Source organism: Malaya genurostris, chromosome 2 (genome assembly GCF_030247185.1).
Source record: "Malaya genurostris strain Urasoe2022 chromosome 2, Malgen_1.1, whole genome shotgun sequence".
In the NCBI taxonomy this organism is placed as follows: domain Eukaryota; kingdom Metazoa; phylum Arthropoda; class Insecta; order Diptera; family Culicidae; genus Malaya; species Malaya genurostris.
In genome coordinates this window covers 96466301-96485638 of record NC_080571.1, presented here as the reverse complement: position 1 = coordinate 96485638, position 19338 = coordinate 96466301, and the positions used below count along the sequence as shown (strand labels likewise).

General features: G+C 38.8%; 1 protein-coding gene across 2 annotated transcripts; it reads left to right on the top strand.

Annotated features, from left to right (window-relative positions):
- Nucleotides 1-414: 414 nt before the first annotated feature.
- On the top strand, nt 415-17585 carry LOC131428036 (inactive rhomboid protein 1-like). 2 transcript variants are annotated; one of them, XM_058591675.1, is made up of 8 exons: nt 415-1130; nt 1250-1949; nt 12702-15027; nt 15085-15312; nt 15369-15710; nt 15778-16032; nt 16089-16346; nt 16411-17585. In XM_058591675.1, the coding sequence occupies exons 2-8, from the start codon at nt 1378-1380 to the stop codon at nt 16909-16911; spliced, it is 4482 nt and encodes a 1493-aa protein (XP_058447658.1). In that variant the 5' UTR covers nt 415-1130; nt 1250-1377; the 3' UTR covers nt 16912-17585. The 2 variants fall into 2 exon arrangements, with proteins under 2 accessions (XP_058447658.1, XP_058447656.1); XM_058591673.1 differs by having other exon boundaries at nt 415-1949.
- Nucleotides 17586-19338: the final 1753 nt, after the last annotated feature.

Sequence of the window (19338 nt, the reverse complement as noted above, 5' to 3'; positions counted from 1 at the left end):
GACAGCGTATAGACTCAAAATGAAATTAGATCAGGTTTCAACTGTTCTTAAATCGATATCAATACTTTCGACTCGTTCGTTCGCAAAACTTCTATGGAAAACAATTGTTAATTTTATCAAAACGAACTGCTGGCCCTTACACGAGCATTATTTTTGTCATTTTTAATGATGACTAAGTAATGATGTATTTCAAATTTGATAGAAATCTCGTCATTACTGCACCATTACACGTTCATTAAAATGATATTATTTTTTAGTAATGACATTTTTAATGACTCGTGTAAGGGCCGCTATTATCATCATCCGAAATAAACACTGCACTAAAACCCTGGCCATCACACATCTACCATCCAAAGCGAGAATTGGTAGTTGGAAAAGCTCCCCATTTTCACAACAGCACGCACACACTCGCATGTTGAGAAGAAAATCAAGTATGTGACGTTGAAAGTTTTATTTTCCACCATTCGGAAAACGGAAGGCAGAAACAAGGAAAAATTTTGTCCGAGAAATTAATCAATTTCCCAACAGTTAAATCTGGCCTTCTAACTTCCGATTGCTTAGCGAAGAACATCAGTGAGATAGTTTTGCAGAAAAAAAGCGATTTCAATACGGTGCAATATGTCGTGAAAAGTGAATGGAAAGAAAGCAGTGATTCGCCCCGATACGCTGTACTGCGAAGGAATCTCATTTGCAAGTTTTTCGTTTTTGTGCTGCTCATCACCCTCCTTAAGTTGTAGAGGACCATCCTCTTCGGAAAAATCTGAAGCACAATGGTGCTAAACCCAATTCGCTGCATCGGTTAGGAGTTTCCCAAAGCGATGATATTTAGCACAAAGAAAGAAATCCATACATTTTGCGATACTTTCCAGATTATAGAAAATATTCGCTCAATAGAATGAAAATTCCAGCAGTTAAATCTCATCAAGTTTGAAGGAGAAACATCAGCAATGGTGGAGTGCTTCGTGCACCGCACATAGATGGAAGAAAGGATTATTGGCTATGCGAGTAGTGAAGGTGGAAATGTGTAGTTAACAGCAGAAGCTTAGTGCTTCAAAATCTTTTTTCTGCTTTTCTTCCTTGAAAATAAAAGACGTGAGTGAGCGGGTGAAGAGAAAAGGAAGTAAAATTAAGTGAGTTATATCGCCTCGCTGTGAGGTAGCATGAAATTTGATAATTATTCAAGTATTTTCTTCGCCGTTAATCGATATTTCTAATCTTCGTCAACACACAACGGCATTGTTGTTACTAGTTTCGGTGACACTCCTGTTAGTTCGCGAATTCTATGTGCCAGTAGAGGAAGCAGTTGCGTGTCACAAATGCCGATATGTGGGCGTTGTTAGTGGTACAGCGAGTTCGGTTCACCTAGACAATAAGGATATGTCTTCTATGGAGGATTGCTCTGAATACAGCAATTCTCATCACCATCCGCAGCAACAACAACAACAACAACAACAACACCATCGACATGGCAACCAACAGCAACAGCAGCATCACCAAGCAAAGCTATCAGCTGCGTTATCATCCAGCGCACTGGCGCATCATCAGGGTCAATCGGGTGGTCCTAGTGGAAACAATTCTACCCTCACCCGGGGCAGCCGTCGGTCATCCTTCGGTCCCAGCCATTATCAGCAACAGCTGGTGCCACAGGCAGTAAATTTTCATGATGGTCTTGGCATGGCCGATAACATCTCGGTGGGAAGTGGCAGTATCATTAGCAACCATTCCGGCCAACGCTACGTGCCTGACCTCCAGTATGGAACGCTTAACAGCCGGGTTATCCACAACGAGCGGTACGTCATTGATGACAGCAGCTGTTTGCAGCCTCCATCGCCGGCACCCAGTAATGATCACTACGTCATGGGGATGCCATCACCGTCACCCTCCACACACCACTATCCGGAACGGCATTACACGCTTCAGCAGAGAACTATGAGCCCGTCGAATACCAGGTAATGGGAATATCTTTTTTTTACGTTTCATATAATAGCCTAAACATTTGGTACAAAATCCGGTTATTATGCTCAAAAAGCTACCAGAAGTTAACTGAAATTGAGTTATTTCGATTTATGGCGTTCTATCGCCTATGTAATTTACTACAGTTTCAAAATCAAAGCACGTGGTTAAATGTTTTCAACAAATAGGACACGGATTCTTCAGTTTTTGTATCTGTAACTTTAAAGGGAACATTTTTCTTTCAATTAAAATGAAAACGAACGCATGTTAATACAGGGTTGCGAAAAGGAACCTGATATATTTTGTTCTCCGGTTACACCAAACAAGGTAGGGAGAAACCGAACACGGCATCGGAAAGTAGAAGAATGAAGACCTATTTTCGACTAATAAGAATACTTTATATTAATGGTAGTTAGAACGGCGCTTAGAATCCTAAGCGGTCTCAAATGAATGATTAAAAACGCAATTCAAATTTTGTTGCTACACAACAAAAAAAGAATTGAAATAATCTCAATGTGATTGTCAATTGATGTTATTACATCGAAACAACGTATTGAGAAGATTACATCAGCTTGACTGAATACTGTACACGATTCTAATAGGAATTCATGCATCTTTTCGTGTAATATCACAAGCTTTAGAACGACACCAACACTTTTGTGATATTACATCGAAATTACTGCACATCACTACCCACTCCTGATGTGCAGCGATCACAATATAATACCACAACAATCTTGGTGTCGTTCAAAAGGTTGTTAGGTTATTACACGAAAAGATGCATAAGCTCATATCAGAATTGTATCCAGTATTCAGTTAATGTGCTGTAATCTGCTCAATACGTTGTTTCGATGTAATAAGGTGTGATTTATCTGCAATATTTCTCGAAAACAGAAAATTATTGCATTTGATGTTCAGTGCGTCGAAATTTTTTTCACATCAATTGATAATTACAGTGAGATTGATACAGTTCTTTTTTTGCTATGTACAGTCGTGGATTTTCACGTAATCCCACAAATATATGGTTGCAAAAAGTTACTTGACACAATTTTTCGGTTACACTGGGAGAAACCGAACACGGCATCGGAAAGTGGGAAAATGAAGTTTTATTTTCATGTAGTAGTTTTCAATCATGAAGAACTGAAGTGTCGCTCACCGCATTTTTATTTATAGCTCGTTTTGAAGAAACATTTCGTACAACTTGTGAGTTTAGGTGAAAGTGGGCTTCGTTGTTCATCATTAGGTCGTTTAAAGAAATCTCACCACTGCCTAGCATTTCCAGCATTTTGTTCGTAAAACGAGCTCCATAATCCGCCGGTTTCAACTGCTGGATGATGCCGATCTTATATGGATGAAACGACGACTCTCAACACGAGCGGATCGAATTCGTTCACCATTCTCTGGTGTCAGGACAGTCCGAACGTGGAAGTTTTATGTTGATCACAGAACTTGTTTTCACAAAATTTTTCACCCACAGCTTCACAGTATCACGCGATATCAGTTTTTTTTTTGAACTCCTGCATGTTTTGGGACACTGTACCTCCATTCCGAAAGTGCCGCTTGACAATTGCCCAATACCTTTCAATTGGCCGAAGATCCGGGCAGTTGGGTGGGTTGATGTCCTTTTCTACGAATTGTACATTATTTTTTGACAACCACTGTAGAACGGAAATGGCGTAGTGGACTGAAGCCAAACCCGGCCAGAAGAGAGGAGGAGCCTTATGCTTTCTGTACAGTGGCAGCATTCAAACATTCTTCCTCGTACACTTTGGCGTTAATTATGCCGTTCGTGAAGAAAATCGACGACCTCAAACCACAGATACAAATTGCTTGCCAGACCAACACCTTCTGCCCAAACTTTTCCATCGCCACCGTGGTGTCAGCGTCGTTCAGGTCCTGGTGCACCGATTTCGTATAATATTGAGGTCTGGGCAGCGTTCGAGAGTCTTCCTTGGCGTAGGTTTCGTCGTCGATCAGGATGCATCCGTCTTTATTATGTAGAATCCGGTTATACAGTTTTCGCGCTCTAGTTTTGGCCTGAACTTGCTGTACCAGGGACTTTTTCGGCACCTTCTGTTTCTTGTACGTTTTCAGGGAGTTCCGAACTTTGATCCGTTGAATCATCCCGATGCTGGTGTTGGCCAAATCCCGCGTCGACGCCAATGAGTTTTTCCTGATGTACTCAACCACTTTTAGATCCCGGTCGGGCTGGCTGGGATTCGTTTTCCTACCGGATCGGGGCAAATCCTTCTTGGAAAGGGTCTTACCGAACTTCTCGATAATATTTTTGACACTTGTGTGGTGCACTTTCGCCAGTTTTGCAATTTTGTTGTACGTGACACCACTTTCTGATCACCAAGTGTGCAGAATTTTCTTTCACGTTTCCGGCAATTCGACTCATCATTGAAACGATAAACCGTACCGAAACCAATCGATTGCGCAGCTGTTACTGACATGTAAACAAACATGTCACCGCAAATCACGCTGCAAAAAATTAAGCCATTTCAGAGAAATAACTGTTTGAATGTTGCTAATACTTATCGATACACTCCTTGTTACATGAAAATTCACGACTGTAGCAGCAAAGTTGGAATTCTAATTAGGATTCTAAGCGCCATTCCAGATACAATTAATATAAACTATTCTTAGTGGATCTCGTTGAAAAATTTCTTCTATTAGTAGAGGCGTTCTCACTGCTATCCAACAATACTTGGGAGAGCCGCTGGTTCATTGATCACATCTTCGTCTATACCTTCGACATTTCTGTTCTCGTTGTCAAAAGTGTCGTTGCGGAACGTTTTTATCGTCACGGAAATTTGGTCGTTCCCGTCATTATATCATTCCAGAATACACATCAATCAAAAAGTCGTGTGACCGACGCACGGATGACGCTATCTCTGTAAAATCCATATGACGTTTATGAAGTACTTCTAACTTCCAAAGGATTTGTGTGGAATTTCATGACATCTCGATTAGTTAGAAAAAAGGGACAGCCATTTAAGTGAAGCCACTTTTGTCATTTTCAAAACAGTTTCGTTTGTTGATTATTCATTGCTTCTTGAAAAAACTGTTCATGGTCAAGTTGATGGTTGTCGTTCAATTGAGTTGGTTAATCCAGGAAACATCGAAATTAACAAATTTGTTATATCTAATCTTAAATCGAAATTACACAAGATAGCTGAGACCGTAAATATATTAGAAGGCAGTATGTTTACATTTATACATGAACATTTGACCATTTTTGCCTTTCCTCACATAGAAAGGCTATGCAATTCATGTGAATTCAGGTTCCGGAAGTAGCGTTCGAAACCTTCAAAATGAGACTCACGTCGATTTCTAAATATTTGGGAACAAATAAGTGCAAGGAGATCGTGATAGTTCGAGGATGCCAAATTGGGTGAATAAGGTGGATAGGGAAGTAATTGGAACCATAAATCGTAGATGGTCGCGTTGCTCTTATGTTGCCATGGTAGCGATATTCTATATTTAATCGCTCCAATGATGCACGCTAATACTATGATTTAATTTTCATTTTTCAAGGTAGTTCATGAAAAGTTTGTCATGACCGTCCAAGAAAACTGACGTCCAACGATTCTGATCCAGTTTTCGTTAACAATTACCAACCTATACCAAAAGTTTAACCCAATCTGCATCAGCATAGCCAAACATACTTCCGAAGTGCGCTCGCGTTCGTCTTTTTAGTCCTGAGTATGCATCCACGACATCCACCGGAAATCTTTTTCATGTGCAGAATCTTACTTAAACTATGGTAAGTGCGCTCAGCCTGCTCACCAGCACCATGTCATGTAATGTTGACACTGTCCCTTGTAAGCGCATCCCGAAATGGATCGATTTAAAGTGGATGCCGCGTTTACAAACAGTCGATCAAAACAACTACGTAATGTTGATGCTGTGCAGTGTATGCCAAGTTTACAAGTAATATATCAGACTTTTTGCTTCGATATATGACAATGGATGAAACATGCATTAATTACTTCACTCTGGAATCAAAACGATCATCATATGAGTGGACTGCAGCCGGTGAACCACGTACGATACATCCAAAGACACAACAGCTGCAAAGGTTATGGTTTCAGTATATTTGGATGCACATGACATTATCTTCATAGACTATTTTAAGAAAGGAAAAACAATCAATAACGAATTATTATTAAACTTCGAACTTCCTCATCCACGGTATAGTCCAGATCTGCTTCCACGTGACTGCCATCTATTCATTGATCTAAAAAAAAGGCTGCCAGTAAGAAATTCAACTCAAAAGAAAAAACAATTGCGGAATGTAAAGCCTATTCGAGACAAAAGACAAATCCTCGGCTCCAAGAAGTAACAGAAGCGTTGATTGTATTGCTCTTAAAGGAGATTATATTGATGAATCAAATCGATTTTTGTCAAAAAAAGTGTTTATTTTAATTAGTCACACGAATTAATAAGTGATGTGTTTTGTCTTGTTGTGCTTGGGATGTAGTTGACGATTTGTCGATAAAAATTAATCCGGATCCGGATAAAAATTAACAGGCAGCATTCAACAGGTTTAATTTGAATCTAATCTAATGAAAATCGGTAAAATCATCTTTGAGAAACCGAAGTTCGTTCCGCTTTGGAGTTGTTTTACTACTATTTCCGGTACTTCCGAAATCAAGAAACTTGGAATTGGCACAACCAAAGTAAGTTTGTTTAACCATAAACTAATAAGCTTCTCAAATTGGAATAGTTTTGAACACAGTTTAGATGAATTTTCACGCCGGTTTTTCAAATTTCTAACACTCATCACCCTATAATAACGGAACCGGGAGTCAGATCCTAATGATATCTGACAACAACCTACGGAACTGTGAGGCCTATGATTTGAATCTAAGTGTGTGGAAATCGATGTTTCCATCACTGAGAAATCACAGTTTGTTCAACTTTAAAGTTTTGAATCACTATTGCTCGCACCTCCGGTATCGGAAATCGATAACCGATATATCTAAATCTAGTTTTTTGGACTTCAAATAACGAGTTCTACAAACAAGAGAAATGTTTGTATGCTTATGCAAATGAAACAACCCTTTTGGCACTGAAATCATTACTCTAATCACGCTGTAATTTTAAACCCGGAGGTCGAATTCAAATAAAATTATGGATTTTCTTTTGGACCCTAATGGACTTTGATTCGAATCTAAGTTAATAAAAATCGGTTCACAATCTTATTTGTAAACTAGAATCTTGTATCTAACGTTTTTATGTACGATCCTACGCATGTTTTTGTTTTCGGAAGAAAAACTTAATCAGAAGCAGCTATTTGCTTTGCACAATTTTTCGTTTCAACAATCTTTGAAGTGGTAAATAAAACCGAAAATATTCAGGATTTGTTAATCTTAAACGATGTCTTCAAGGGCGAATCTTTCTAGTATATGAAGAACATACCTATCACAATATGTTAATTGAAAGTTATCGCTTCTCCTATTCTTCTGTTGTTTTTATTATAATCAAACAGCTAAGGAAAACTATTGAAGTAAAATTGTGATTTTTGTTACTAAAAATGCTGACATACTAGCAGTTGACAATTTCAATGAGTTGAAGAAAAATCAGTAACAATCGGATTTTACCTATTGTGAATATCAAAACAATTAAATATTCCCAAAAGGCACCTGCATGACAATATGTAATTATGCTATCAATGATGCGCTACAAATTGGTTTTCTGCTCCAGCTTTCATACGTTTGAACAAGGTTTGAAAATGTTTCCAGATTGCTCTACTCACTAATAAATAATAATCCGATCAAGTTGGCGCTGGATTTGAGTTCAGCCAACAAAATAATTGGTGGAAATTATTAAAACGCTTTCGACATAGAACTTATGGAAATTTTAGGATTTACGTTTATATTATTGTACCAAATTTCAATCAATCAAATTCAAAATACCACTAATATTTTAGTTGTATTGAAATCGCTGGTCTTTCCGTATATTGCAACACTTTTAACTGACTGGTAATCGGCTAAAGAAGTCGAAATAAAACTAAATCCTATGGTAGCTCAGAACATGTTTTTATTTCAACTCACATATTCCGGTTAAACTTCAGAGTTAACTTTAGTAAAATGCTCGACATTTGCAATTGACACCCTATAAATATGAAATTCGACATTTGTAAACAATACATACTTTGAATAAACTCAAAGGTTTTTCTATAATTTAAAATTAATGGAACTTAATTCAATTTCATACCCGGAACATCAACAATCTCCGGCTTAGACTAAAAACGCTGCTAAATAAAACACCAAATTGGATCGAAAATTACATGGGTTGAAACCAAATGAAATAAAAAACAAAAGATCAATAGCAACAGTGCGAGTTGAACTGAGAAACATCAGATCCCAAAGCACGCCAGTTGATCGACTGAACCATAGAAGCACATATCTGCTTAATGAATAATTGATACGTATAAATCCATACAGCGGCACTTGGTAGCAGAGTGCAAATTACACTCGGATTCTGTAAAATTCTGTACAAATGAAATATTAATTCTTTTTGCAAGTTAAGTATTTATGAATTCTATCGTTTGTAGAATTATGTTACCTGTAAAATTCATATTTTTGACGTTGGACTACACCTTTCTTTACTATGCTCACCTGGGTGCATCTTCAAAATTTCTCTACACGAAAGTGTAACGAAATTACTCCAGATTTGATTTATTAATATTTTTTTCCCTGTTTGAGTATTTTCTCTAATACTTTCACGAAATGAATAGAAGAAGGTGTAAAATTGTTGTTAATACCATGTTTCTTACGTAAACATTGTTCAAATAGTGAAAAAAAATAGATCCAAACACAAAACATCAAAATCAACCGAATCTAAACATAGATCTTGTTGCACGTTTGCGAGCTTCAGTCTATAAAAATCCATGAACGGAGGCACATCGAGTGCGCAGGCCTTCATCTACATCAAGACAATGGAACTATACCCGGTATTGTTCAACTGGTGCTTCAGTCAATGGAGAATATGAGGTTCCTTTCCTCAAGCCTAAACGCAGAAAAACAAAAACTAGCTCTCCTGTGAACATATTTGCTGTTGGACATTCGCAGTGTGAGTTTCACTTCAAACAAAAAGCGATTGTGTCATATAGCTGCTGGTCGTTTGCGTTGGAGAAAAAGAAAACGAAATCCAAATATTATCTAAAAAACTATTGAGGTTGCTTCTTTGCAAATCGAAGATAAAAATCATCAGTTTAGTGCTAATCTAGCATAATTCAATTAGCTTTGTAAAGCTAGCTAGCATTTGGCTGCAGAATTATGTTCCAAACAATGTTTAATATCGAAGAGAATTCCACAACTTGGTCCTTCTGAATGCCAGAAATGAATCCGAAATGATTTTCATATTTCGATCGTCATAAAAAATTCTCTATGTTGCTATTTTAGTGGCCGCTGGGACCGCCCATTTGTGAAAAAGCTACAAACGAAATCACGTATAAATTAGGTTCCTAATAAAATTGATTCAGTTTGGAATCAATCGGCACTGTGAGCAGATGTGTTGCGGGCCGTTCGCAAGGCCAGTTTAGCTTCAAACATGAGCGATTATGTTTTCCAGCTGCTGGTCATTTGAATTGGAGAAAAAGAAAACGAAAAGTGGACAACGATGGGAAATATTATACAAAATCAGCTGTTCTAATGGCTCTAAATGTTATCTAAAGAACAATTAAGACTGTTTCTTTGTAAATCGAAGGTTTTTACCGTCAGTTTAGAGCAAATCTAGGATAATTTGATTAGCTTTGTGCACTTTTCGCTGAGCAAAATTTGCACCAAACTAACGCAAATAGAGCTAAAGTTTGGCTGCATCGCGTTCAAGAAAAATGTTCCGAACAGTGCTTAATATCGTAGAGAGTTCCACAATTTGGCTCTTCTGAAAACAGGAATTGAGTCCCGTACAGCATTTTGTTAGTTTCTTCCACTCAAATATTGAGATGTATGAAAAATTGTAATATATGAGCGACTGTACAACTTGTGTTACGATTATATTTATGTAATGATTTCTTCTAGGTCAAGGCTCAAACATAAAAATGACTTGGAATGGCAACCTAATTCCTAGAATACAAATGTAATCATCCGTAACTAAGTAATCTTTTCCAGAGCTTCAAAGCCAATAACGGTCCTCTTCACGAAAGTGACGAAAACAATTTGTTTAGAAAACTGTGTTAAACTGCCGTTTTACTTCCTAGAATACAAACGTAATACAAACGCAATCGTCCTTTTCAGTACTATAACATCTTGAACAATCAAACAGTATCACATAAATTAATATCTACACACTTAGAAAAATTTACATCTTAATAGATGCACATAAAAGGAGCGTCGCGATTCACTTACATTCACAATTCAAAATATGTAAAGATAAATCATATCATTAACTTCACAGTTAATTTAGCTGAAACTTACATCGATACAGACGCTAAATTTGTTTTTATATGTTAGTAGATGTAATATTGTGTCATCACTGAAGAAACTACGGTATGCTTGAATTTACGTCAAGCGTAAATTTCATTTTTTCTAAGAGTGTATACACATCTCGAATGCAGTCCTACGTCAATCTCGCGGTTATTTATCCGGCATTACCTACTCCAATTTTTATTCTGTTTAAGTGTTTTGAGCTAAAGATGCCCCATTTCTAGAATGCGCTGCTTCTTTTATTTAATATGAAATGCCAGAGACTTGCACGGATTGACGCGAATAAAACTAGAATTGACTCGCTTTCGATAGATTTTCATGTTAATCAAAGTATTCTGCTACAAAGTGACTGTGTAGTAATATATTAACACAATTTTTGATGCGGGTACGGTGCGAACGACACGCAAAGTAAATCGATAAAATGATCCTCTCATTTTTTGTGAGCACATATTGAAACTCCAGAAAGGAGGCTATAGAAATTTCCCCAACGAATAAAGATTCTGCTCATGAGCTGTCCTAGTGAGTCAATTCATAACTGTGAACTAATACACACGGCTCTTTAACTAACTATTTTGCAACTTAATCTAATTGATATTTATTCTATAATTCTGACCCATTTATCTATCTTTATTAGATTTGAAAAAAAACATTATCAATTTGCTATCTTCTTATCTCTCATTTTTTTAAATATCCAACAATCACTACTTAATAATGTTGATTCACAGATTATATTTTAAACATGATGATTCTTAAAATTACTAACATGAGCAAAAATATAACAACAAAAAACGGTATTCCTTAATTCAGTATGGTTCTTTAGATTTGATAAATTTTACTGTAGGAAACATCGAGATCAGATGTTTTTGAAATCAATTTATGGGTTCTAAAAAAAACGAAAAAAATATTTCTTCCTTGGAAGCCACTGTTAAATGCCTCCTGATAACAAAAACTGCAAGAGAAGCCCTATGGGGTTGCTCGAATTGTTGACGTAGGACTACACAACTAGTGTAAAAAACACTGTGAACATTTGTTTTAAATATTTAGGCAGCAGTGTACCATAGAAAGTTATTTGAGCCAATGCGAATATTGAAAACTAATTCTTTAAGAATTAGGGATACCCTGAGAAGGACGGTTTAGTTTGTTTGGGCTGATAATGAAAAGTGCTGACCATATTCATCCCAATATGATATAAACAGGTGGTGCACCCCACATGGCTTGGTGACTAAATATTTGTAAATAGTTTGGTATGACGACATACATGAAACATAAACATGCTTTGATTCAACGCCAACTAGTCCGAACGGTGTGACGAAAGCAAGCACGTGGTTTTTTATTTTACTTGGCTTGCTAAAAAAAAAGGTTATTTCACTAAAACAAAAGAGTTGTGTTTGCCCCACCTGTTTCTACCACATGGTATTCATTAGCATTCCATGATCGAAGTCATTCTGCATTTTCCTCGAATACTAAGAAACAGAAGAATTTCGATGAAAATGTCTCTTTTGCTAATGTGCACAGCAACCTTCTCTACTGCAGTATCGAATCGCATAGAGTGCAAGTCGCTTCGATACTGATTTTTGTTTCGTAGGAGATTTTCTTAAATGTAAACGCAAAAATTGAAGAGCGGAATTCTTATGAAAACCGCTAGCTTATGTATACGAAACTGTCTTCTCTGTTGAAGTAAACCATAACAATGGCTTGGGAAACTGGCAATATTGAATATATTAAAGTATCGATCACCAATGATTTAAAATATATAAGTTAAATTGAAACTTTTCGTTTGCTCATAAAAATTTATTGGGGAAATTTATTTATAAATCGTGATTTCGCATTATGCCATTGTGCGTGACGGCTAGTAACCATTTGCAGATCCTAGTTTGAAGTTGATAAAAATAGTCGAAAATTAAAATGAGTTTAAACCGAGAGATGTCGGTCGGTGATATTGAATACCCGAAACGTAGTTGGGACAACATAAAACGAACTCATTTTCGTATGATATTGCCATTGATGACGAGAAGAGGATTCATTATATTTATATAATTTTCAATAACAACCACCAAGATGTAATTTTTCATCTCGACCAATCCCGGCCTTGACTTGATTTGACGCCGTTCGACTACGTTTGCAAGAGATCTTTTCATCAAACTTCCACCTTTTTCACACCAACGTTTCCCATTTTCGCCAACTTTCTCAATGATAATCTCAGAACACCACCTGTGTACGTCATATTTGAAACCATTATTGAAGTAACCCTGATATAAAATAATTGAAATAAACTGCATTATCAGTAAAATCACATAAATTTCTTTCCAGATATCGACACAGTTTGGCCGAAAATTATCGAGACATGTCACCACAATGTGAACGCTTCATCCCTCCTCCGGCTCATTTCCTCAGCACAACGAATCCGCTCTCCGCCGCCGACAGTTATGGATATCTCAATTCTAATGTGCACACCCCAGTCAAGCGTTACGTTCCCACACCGCCACCCCAGGAGCCAACCTATCAACCGCAGACTCAACTCATGACGGCAATCCTAACGCAAACAGCAGTTGCTTCAGCACAACAAAGAGGCAATCACCTCACCAACACTTTACCGTATCGTTTTCGTGTCAAATCCTGTCCGAACGAACAGACCATTTCTCCACCTCAGGGCTTCGAAGCTTCCGATCATTATGCCACGCCACCACGTGTTCGTCCGACAAAATGTTCATCTTCCCTGACCGCAAGCTATTCGGTACCGAATTCGGCGCTGTCTTCACAGGCCATTAGTTCCGGACGGCATTCACGACAAAGCAACGAATATCTCATAGCTCGTACTCCCAGTGCCGATTTTCTCGATCAACCGTCATGTCGAGTTTCTACTCCCGTCAGTGTTATGAGCGAACCGAATGGCAGTGCGTCATGTTTGCACTGTAACACGCTACGCAGAACCACTGGAGTTCACCAAACAACGCAAACCAACGGCCCCATAAGTCCGCAACCTTTATCCTTTTCATCGGCAACCGAATCAACCGGACGTCAATCGCCGCAAAGTCCACCAGCTTCATTATCTACGCCGATAGCAACTGCTCCATCACCCAACAATTTGCCACATCCGCCGCACAATCATCAGCTACCTTCTAAACAGCAGACGCAGCATCATCTGCAGCAACCGCCACACGTTTCGTCGAGCGCCCTAACCACAACACAGTCTCAGCCACAAATAGCTTTAGATAACTATGGTAGCCTAGAATCCCGAGATATTTCTACCATCCCCAGAAATCAAGCCAAACAGCATCAACAGCAGTCTCAACATCCATCGGCAAACTCCTCCGAACAGAGCATCATGACCAGTAGTAACAGTCGATCGATATTGATACAATATCAGCAGCAAAACATTCTACAACAACCATCAGCACAGCAACAAATGCAACCACCACCGCCAGCAGTACAAACTGTACCACCGCAACAAATAATCCCACAGCAAGCACCTCAAATGCAACAACAACAACAACAACCCGAGCAACCATCACAACCACAACAAATATCGGCACCTGTCGCACCGATATCGCTGCCGGGGCCATCCATCCCGACACATTCGCCACCGGTGAGTGAATCGCCAGCATCAACACTGCAGCGCAATGCACAACAAATCTATCGTCCATCCGGTCCAAATATATCTCGGAAGCAGCGCATCAAGGAGTACATGAAGCATGAAACAGCAAAGTTCTTCGGGGTAGATAACTTAAACGAAGACTACGAACGGATCAAGTGGGAAGATCGTCAGAAGCGGTTCGCTTTCCGACGTTTTGGCCAGTTGAAAGATGAGTATGATTTTGCCTACCGCAATAGCAATGCAAACAACCATGGAGGGGAAGAAAATGCGGTACCCGTCGACAGACCAGACATACTGCCAGCTCAAAGTCAAGACGAGCGCGACACTGAGCAAAGTCGAAGGCAGCGATCGAATCCTCATCACTCGTATGACAATGGTTCGGATATATACATAATCAAAGCTGAAAGAAAGCCTTCGGTTCCCACTGTTATCTGGAATGGCATTGCATTTCTAGTCCAAAGCATCACTAGAAAACGGACCCGCAAGCAGAAGCAATGGTCCCGCAGCTTTGCTCCGGCTCACGTCGAGCTTACCAACGATGATAACGAGCTTTGTGATGGACTACAGCCAGTCCAAGACGATGAAACATTCTTCGATACACCGGTTGCTCCACCCACTCAACAAGCTGACCCAGCCCAAGTTGTAGACAACTCTCGCCAGCTGTTCGTATCGGAAAATGACCGTGGAATAGGAGGTACAGCAGGAAGCGGTATCATAAATGGCTGGCGTACGCGATCTTCCGAACTTCATCTACAAACTCGCGATGCCCCCAGTGGTACGCTCGGACAACGAATATCTTCTCACATACTGGATGGAGTGCTCGATAACTCGATGAGGCCAATAGGGCACAAAATAAAACTACTTAGACCGAATGTGTTGGACGACCGCTACGACTACAGACCGTTTTTCACGTACTGGATCAATACCGTGCAGATGTTGATACTGGTTATCTCGTTGATATGCTACGGTTTCGGACCAATCGGAGCCGGCATGGAATACAAGACGGCCCAGGTGCTGGTAACCAGTCTTAGTTTACAACAGGTAATGTGAAGTACACACTGTGAAATGACATTATAATCAAAAAAAAATTTCTTGCAGGTTCATCATCAGGAAACCCGAAACGTGTGGATTGGAATGAAGAATATAGATATTGTTCATCTGGGCGCCAAATATGGAGCGTGTATGCGTCGAGATTCTCGAATAACGGAAGTCATCGCGAAAACCAGAAAACAGGAACGAGAGACGGCCTGCTGCATTCGAAATGATGACTCGGGTTGTGTGCAAAGTTCACAAGCGGACTGTTCGATGCGTGGACTATGGCCAACCGTATGTAGCATTTACATCCGCGTAAACGGTGAACCATTCATAGGTTATCTTTTCAGAAAACCATTGCAACGTGGAAGAAGTGGTCTCCCGGGGAGTCTGGTCCGGGTGGCCGTATTTCTGGCAGCGTTTGTGGGCTTGATCCGAAGTACTGCGATGCCCCCGCTTCGATTGCACCACACGAATGGCCAGATGACATCACGAAGTGGCCGATCTGTCGCAAGAATAATCAATTATCTCAACGTTTCCGGTTCAAGGATCATACCGCTGAGCACATGATTTGCGAAGTGATTGGTCATCCCTGCTGTATTGGTATCTATGGAGAATGTCGCATCACTACCAGGGAATATTGTGATTTCGTAAACGGGTACTTCCACGAAGAGGCATCGCTCTGTTCACAGGTTTGGCTAATCGTGTAAAATGTTCATAAATTCGATGGAAAAATAATACGTTTCCGACATTTCACAGGTTTCCTGTTTGAACGACGTTTGCGGAATGTTTCCGTTCATCGCCAGCAACTATCCGGATCAGTTTTACCGTCTCTTCACGTCGCTTTGTCTACACGCAGGCATAATACATCTAGCAATCACAGTTGCCTTTCAGCACTTGCTGATGTCGGATTTAGAGCGGCTTATTGGACCACTGCGGATGGCTATACTGTACATTGGGTCCGGGATCGCAGGAAACCTGACGAGTGCCATTTTTGTGCCATACAAAGCTGAAGTATGACAACCTACATATCACAATATCTTAACGTTCATCAACGACTTTCGTTACAGGTTGGTCCACTGCCATCGATGGCTGGAGTCCTATCATCACTCATGGTACAGCTTGTGCTGTGTCACTGGAAAAGCTTGAAAAAACCGCACGTAGCTATGATAAAATTATTAGTTATCGGTTGTATATTATTCGGGTTAGGAACACTGCCCTGGCAGCAGAATTTTACAGGGCTGATAGCCGGTTTACTTTTCGGTATCGGACTAACGTTGGCATTTGTGCCCTTCGTGAACGTAACGAAGCACAGTAGGAAGAGTAAAGTACGATCGTTAATACTGTGTACCATTTTGGTCATTTTTTTTAAACATTACCATTATCCCGCAGATCAATCTAATATGGACATGTTTGGTGATACAGTTCATCGTCTACGCCGTAATGTTCATCATTTTCTATGTCTTTCCAATGCTGTTTTCTTCGTTGAATTTCATCGACGGAAACCAACTAACCGACCACAACTCGGTGCACAGCTACCACGACCATTACAACTTGTACGAAGGTTACCAAAACTTCAACCCCAGCGGTGGGAGTGGTCACAACCATGGCCACGGTAGCGGAGGTGGTATCATCAATGGCGGGAATCATATTGTCACAACGTATAATGTGAACAACAACTACAAGTCACCAACTGGACATGGTGGCGGAATCTTGCACAATCATCATGAGTACGGTGGGGGAGGTGGAGGCGGAATCAGCATGTCCGGTGGTATCAATAGGATTAGTAGTAACAACAATAATAAAAATAACAATCTGCTGAAAGGTATAAGTATGTGTGAAAAAGGACAGTGTGTCCAACGTCAACCGCGTAGCGCTGACACGAATGCATGACGTCGATGTTTCCTGCTGTTCACGTCGCTGGAGTTACTTTACGTCTTGTTTGTCCTGCTGGTCCTGTACGACGTCGATGATTTCCAGATCATTTATCAGTTTATCATGTGATACAACCAACATAGTGACAAAGTAATTTAAATTTTTATATCGCTCTTTCCATCGAAAATGTGATCACGAACCGTATCTTAGTTGAAACACTTAGTTCAAACATTCTATTGAAAACGTATATATATATTCGTATCTCTCTACACTTAAAGTAAACGATCAAAATCAAAAAAACAATGAGAATAAAATCGATATGATATATAGCACACCCAGTTATGTTTACGTTTTGGTTATCATTAAGTCACCCGTTTCCTCTAACTTTACTCGAGAGTTACATTGAATATATATAGAAAATAACATAGAATCAAGCAAGCAGCAACATGCAAACGCAAGCAAAGAATGTGGGTCAAATTAACCAATTCATAGAATTGCCCTCAGTTAGTTCGAATAGCTATCCCTCTATGATATTAATAGAAATATTGTATGAATTTCAAACTGACAAAACAGGAAATAAAGCAAAACGAATGAAGGAAATCTGATTTGTAAAATTGTAACAAAAGAAAATGACACAAACAGACAAGGATGATGTGTAAGCTAAATCTAATAAAACATCTATTTCAATTTAACAGGGTGTTTTCAGTATTCCAGTGCCTCCTTGATTTTAGTGTCCATTAGGGTGGGACAAATTTGTTTATTTTCTCTCTCCACCATACTTTTTGTGTTCAGTTTATGTCCCATAAGAACCATGCAAAATTTTCTACACTCATTTTTGTATTTTTTACGGAGAAAAAGCTTAAGTAAATTTATTCAAACTATTTTCACATTATAAAGCATCATTTAAAGAATATTTTGTTAATTCCCCGAAAAAAATACTCCAAAACCTCTTTTGAGTATCACGTTGCGCGGTGAACACGATAACTCGGCGTAGAATTATCTTAAATCAAAAATGTTCTAAAGTTTACCTTTTTTTCGGTTTTTAACGATATCAAGCTAACTAGAGATTATAAGAAGAGAAAGAATATGTATTTGTAGAGCCATAGTACTCAAGGAAGAGCAAGGATGTGAAGAATAAAGATGTGGAAAAGTGAGACGTGACAAGGGTCATTTAAGTAAGCAGAAGGCTTCTCGTATCTAAACTTTTACCTTCTACCAGAAGAGTCGAACTTAGGCATCTTAGCGATACGAGTCATCCGAGTCTCTGATATGTCAGAAAGTAAAGGTAAAGGTCGTTTGCCATTTACTATCCGAACCGGAAAAAGTAAAGTTACGAGAAGTTGTCACATTCTGCCCACGACGGTTTCTCACACAATGTGTTTCATTGTGTTGATATTTTCTCATCTTTATATAGTTAGTTATAACACCGGAATGGAAGATTTGTCCGAAACTATTGCTTGCTCCCCCATCACCCTAACCATAACATGAAAATGGAAAAAAAATTTAAAAACGTATGGTGGAGGCAATTTATACCAAGAAAGTATGTTCCAAGTTTGGAAAGAATTAGTTCAGTAGATTTTGCAGGATCGTGTTCACGGACTTCGAAAAATTGGCGTTTAATTTTTTTTTCGCAAAAAGTGATAAAAAATATATTTGGTAACTTGAACTGAATCATTCAATTGATTTGAAATTTTGACACAATATTTTTGAAATGTTAAACTACAAGAAAATGTAAAAAAAAATCTTTATACTACGTTGAGTCGTACAACCACTAGCGCAGTGATTCTAGACGAGTTAACTTGGTAGGTGATATGTTAATGTCATTTAAGTTGGTGAGAAAAATGTCAAATTCGTGCACTCCAAAATAGCAGCACTGCGCACCCATGCATTTGACATGATATGTTCAATGTGATGCCGTGCGATGGAGTAGTTGAACTGAAGATTGATTTCTCTCTAAGTTGATTGCATCGACAAGGATGATGAATGAAGCGTGGGCCCTTTTATGTATGGAATGGTGTGGTTGTCAATTCTTTGACAAAATTCAGAAAAGTGGGCCGTCAAAAAATTTTCTGCATTCTTACGCTAATAAACAATATCTTATACTGTTAGTCGAATGGAATGTATAGTGCCGGACCGTACATCTCTAGAATTTTATGACAATGATACTAATTTCGAGCACAGTCGAAAGTCTCGATGCTCTTACCTTTCCCTAACCGTCCAAAAAAAATTTGAAAATAAACAGCCAATAATAATCAATATCTAAAGATACTACAGAATACGTCTTATAAGTAAAAGTATCTGTTTTATAATTAACAACTTTTCTACCGTATGCGTCAAAATGTTTGCACCATTAAGCAATGTCTAATTCTCAAAAATTTTGGTTTCGATATTTTTATTTATTTTAAATGGTGAGATGGTTTCCACTTGCAACAAATTGCGGGACTC